Source organism: Nicotiana tabacum, chromosome 11 (assembly GCF_000715075.1).
Source record: "Nicotiana tabacum cultivar K326 chromosome 11, ASM71507v2, whole genome shotgun sequence".
NCBI classification, from domain to species: Eukaryota; Viridiplantae; Streptophyta; class Magnoliopsida; order Solanales; family Solanaceae; genus Nicotiana; species Nicotiana tabacum.
Window position 1 is genome coordinate 120968316 of NC_134090.1, and position 3330 is coordinate 120971645.

General features: G+C 31.9%; 1 protein-coding gene across 1 annotated transcript; it reads right to left on the reverse strand.

Annotated features, from left to right (window-relative positions):
* Positions 1-2349: 2349 nt before the first annotated feature.
* On the reverse strand, positions 2350-2924 carry LOC142165987 (uncharacterized). The gene is made up of 2 exons (XM_075224385.1): positions 2588-2924; positions 2350-2522 (listed from the first exon to the last, which is right to left on the reverse strand). The coding sequence occupies exons 1-2, from the start codon at positions 2922-2924 to the stop codon at positions 2350-2352; spliced, it is 510 nt and encodes a 169-aa protein (XP_075080486.1).
* Positions 2925-3330: the final 406 nt, after the last annotated feature.

Consider the following 3330-nt stretch of genomic DNA (forward strand, 5'->3'; position numbering starts at 1 on the left):
CCTTATTTTAGTTGTGACGACCTATCTGGTGGGGCCATTTTATATATATATACTCCGGTTGAGGAGGTATCCGATAATTGAGAGCTAGTGTTTACCGTTCAGAGGAGGATCATATCCCGTACCTATATTGGCTTACACTGTTTATTTACCATTCCTAATACTTATTTACTTTATACTGTGCTTGATTTATTTGATCACTAGTAAGTGTCGATGTCAACCCCTCGTCACTACTTCTCCAATGTTAAGCTAAATACTTACTGGGCATGCATTGATTTACATGCTCATACTACACTTCTGCACTTATTGTGTAGGTATGTATTTCTAGTGGTCTTTTGGGCACAAAGGTGCGACTATTGTGTGGACATTATAGTGAGCTGCATCCCATGTAACGATCTGCAGCATACAGAGTCTCCATTAGAATTATTTATATTTTTCTGTCCAACTTATATTCCAAACAGATCTTGTATTGTTATTGTATCTTCTAGTAGATGCTCATGCACTTGTGACACTGGGTTTTGGAGTTGTTCTAGAATTTCTATGGATTATTTTACATTGATACGCTTTTACTTATTATTTTTAATTTAACTATACACAACTACAATTTATTTTAATGCACTGACCTATCTATCTAAATAAGATTTGTGATTTTAAAATAATAAAATAAATAATTAAGCGTTGGCTTGCCTAACGGCGACGTTGGGCGTCATCACGGCCTATAGTGGATTTTGGGTCGTGACAGATATGATACGCACGTGTATCACACAAGTAAAGCACACGTGTATCACACAAGTAAAGCACGTATACTAATAGTTTATAACTAATATACATTAATGGACTTACTAAATATTTCATATCTTAATAATCACATTTTTTCCTGAATCATTTAAGTAAATTTAGTTATATTATATTCTCCGTCTATCACGCGTCAATTTGACTAATTTTAAGCGCTAGATTATAACTTATATATAATTACTTTCTAAATTTCATATCTTAATAATTCATATTTTTTCCTGAATCATTTAAGTAAATCTAGTTATACTATATTCCTCCGTTTATCACGGGTCAACTTGACTAATTTTAAGAGCAAGATTATAACTTATATACATTAATTATTACTAAATTTTGTATCTCAATAATTCGAATATTGTTTTTGAATCATAGTAAATCTAGTTTTGATATAATTCTTTCGCTTTTCAAGGGTCAATTTGGCTAATTTTGAGAGCTAAATTAGACTATAAATACATATTATGTTAAAAGAAATAAAATATTCACAAATTTATGTAATTTGTAATAAGAGATCTAAGATATGTGGAGCACGGGTTATTCTTTTATTAAGCTAGCTAAAACAATTCATATTATAAAAAAAACTTACACATTTTTTTTATTCTATTGCTTAAAAATTGTGTAGTAATATTTACATGATCTTTTCAAGTTGTATACTCAGTGGTCTTGGGTAGACTTACAATAATTTAGTATTTTTTTTATATTATTTTGTTGATTGACACGTATGCACGTATAATGCACGTGTAAAGCACATACACTAATAGTTTATAACTGATATACATTAATGTACTAACTAAATATTTCATATCTTAATAATCACATTTTTATTTCTGAATCATTTAAGTAAATCTAGTTATATTATATTCTTCTATTTATCACGCGTCAATTCGACTAATTTTAAGCGCTAGATTATAACTAATATACATTAATCTAGTGGATCTCTTACTTTTATCGAAAACAATGACCCAAACAGTAGAGAAAGTAAATAAATTGCCAAAGTTTTGTTTCATCAAGAGAATTTCTTTTATAATTCCGTTCCAAAGTAATGTTTTTAGTTCTGATATGTTAAATAAGTTATTTACAAGGGTGTGATGTAGGCATCCTACCCTGATATAAATATCAGTATCTGTCTCCACGTCTCAAATCCATAACCTATATGTCATACGGAGACAACTTTATCATTGCTCTAAACTCCGTAATAACCTTAGTTGTAAAATTGTCTTTATCTCCTTGAATGTTTTATTTAATTAACACTACACTAATTTGAGAAAATAATAAGAACACAATTCTTGATTAGGATTGGTTGCTTCTCAAAATTTTGGACCCCGTAACAATCTAAGTCAGTCTGAGTGAGATTGATCAATTCTAGCAAGGGAAAACAAAAAAGTAATTAAAAGCTATAGATTGAATTTTGAATCAGTGAACCTATTTTCTTTTATTACTACTAAGTATTACTTTTCCAGGAACGCTTATTTATCACAATTGTATGGTAATTTTGTAATTTATCATAATTTATCCCATTAGAATTTTGTATACAATATACATGCACAACAATTGGTACTACTACTAAAAATGCTTATCTATACGTTCATATTTCCTAGCCCAAACATGTTTTCCATTAATTCTGAACTTAGCAATAGGACAGCTGCTCCAAATCTGATCAACGGTTGAAACATCTCGAACCACCATTCGAGCATACAACGAATGATCCAATGTAGTCGATGCACCATATGAATGTCCTCAATACAATCTCTATATTTAGAATTGAAGAGTTCAATCACCTCTGCTTCAGTCACAGGGCAACCTTTTGAGAATGTCAAGAACAAAGTCCGATCGCCTACTGGAAATGCAGGATTTAAGGACCAAAAACTATCCAACGGCCCCTTATTAGTCTGGATAATGTAATCCAGGGTTCTTGGAACTACTGTTATAGCACCAAATGTTGAATTTAGGAGAATTATTGATCTCTCTTGAAAGAATTGGAGTAAAATATCCGCGAACACGATGGAACATACATTATTCAAGTAATGTTTGATTCCACTTATCATAGTAAACCTTGTTTGATACACAATTTGGAATGAAATGTCTCTATCCATTACTAGAGTAATCAATGGCATGTCCTGGCCTCCAGGATTAGCCATCGGGGGGACTTTAGACTGCAGACACTTTAAACATGTCACAGCTTCTTTTGACAACGAGTTCACCACTATATTTGGTGCCTTCTAAATCTTTACAACTGCATTTGTAAAATGAGCATGGTTTTGTAGCCAGAACCACAAGCCATGACTAACAGGGACTCAGCTGGGTTGCGATATAGGATCATGACCAGCCGTATGAACATTTCTCTATTATTTAAGGTAATCATTGGTGATGCCATTATTGAATAATAGAACCTGGAAAATTCTTGTGTGTATATTGGTTGAAATGTAGAACTGGAAATTTCTTCAGCCTTATATATAAACCCTGAAAGGGCTGGCTTTCAATATGTACCATCTGTGAACTTTTCAGTTCCCTACTGGCAAATTCCAAAATACCTTTTTTTTTTTT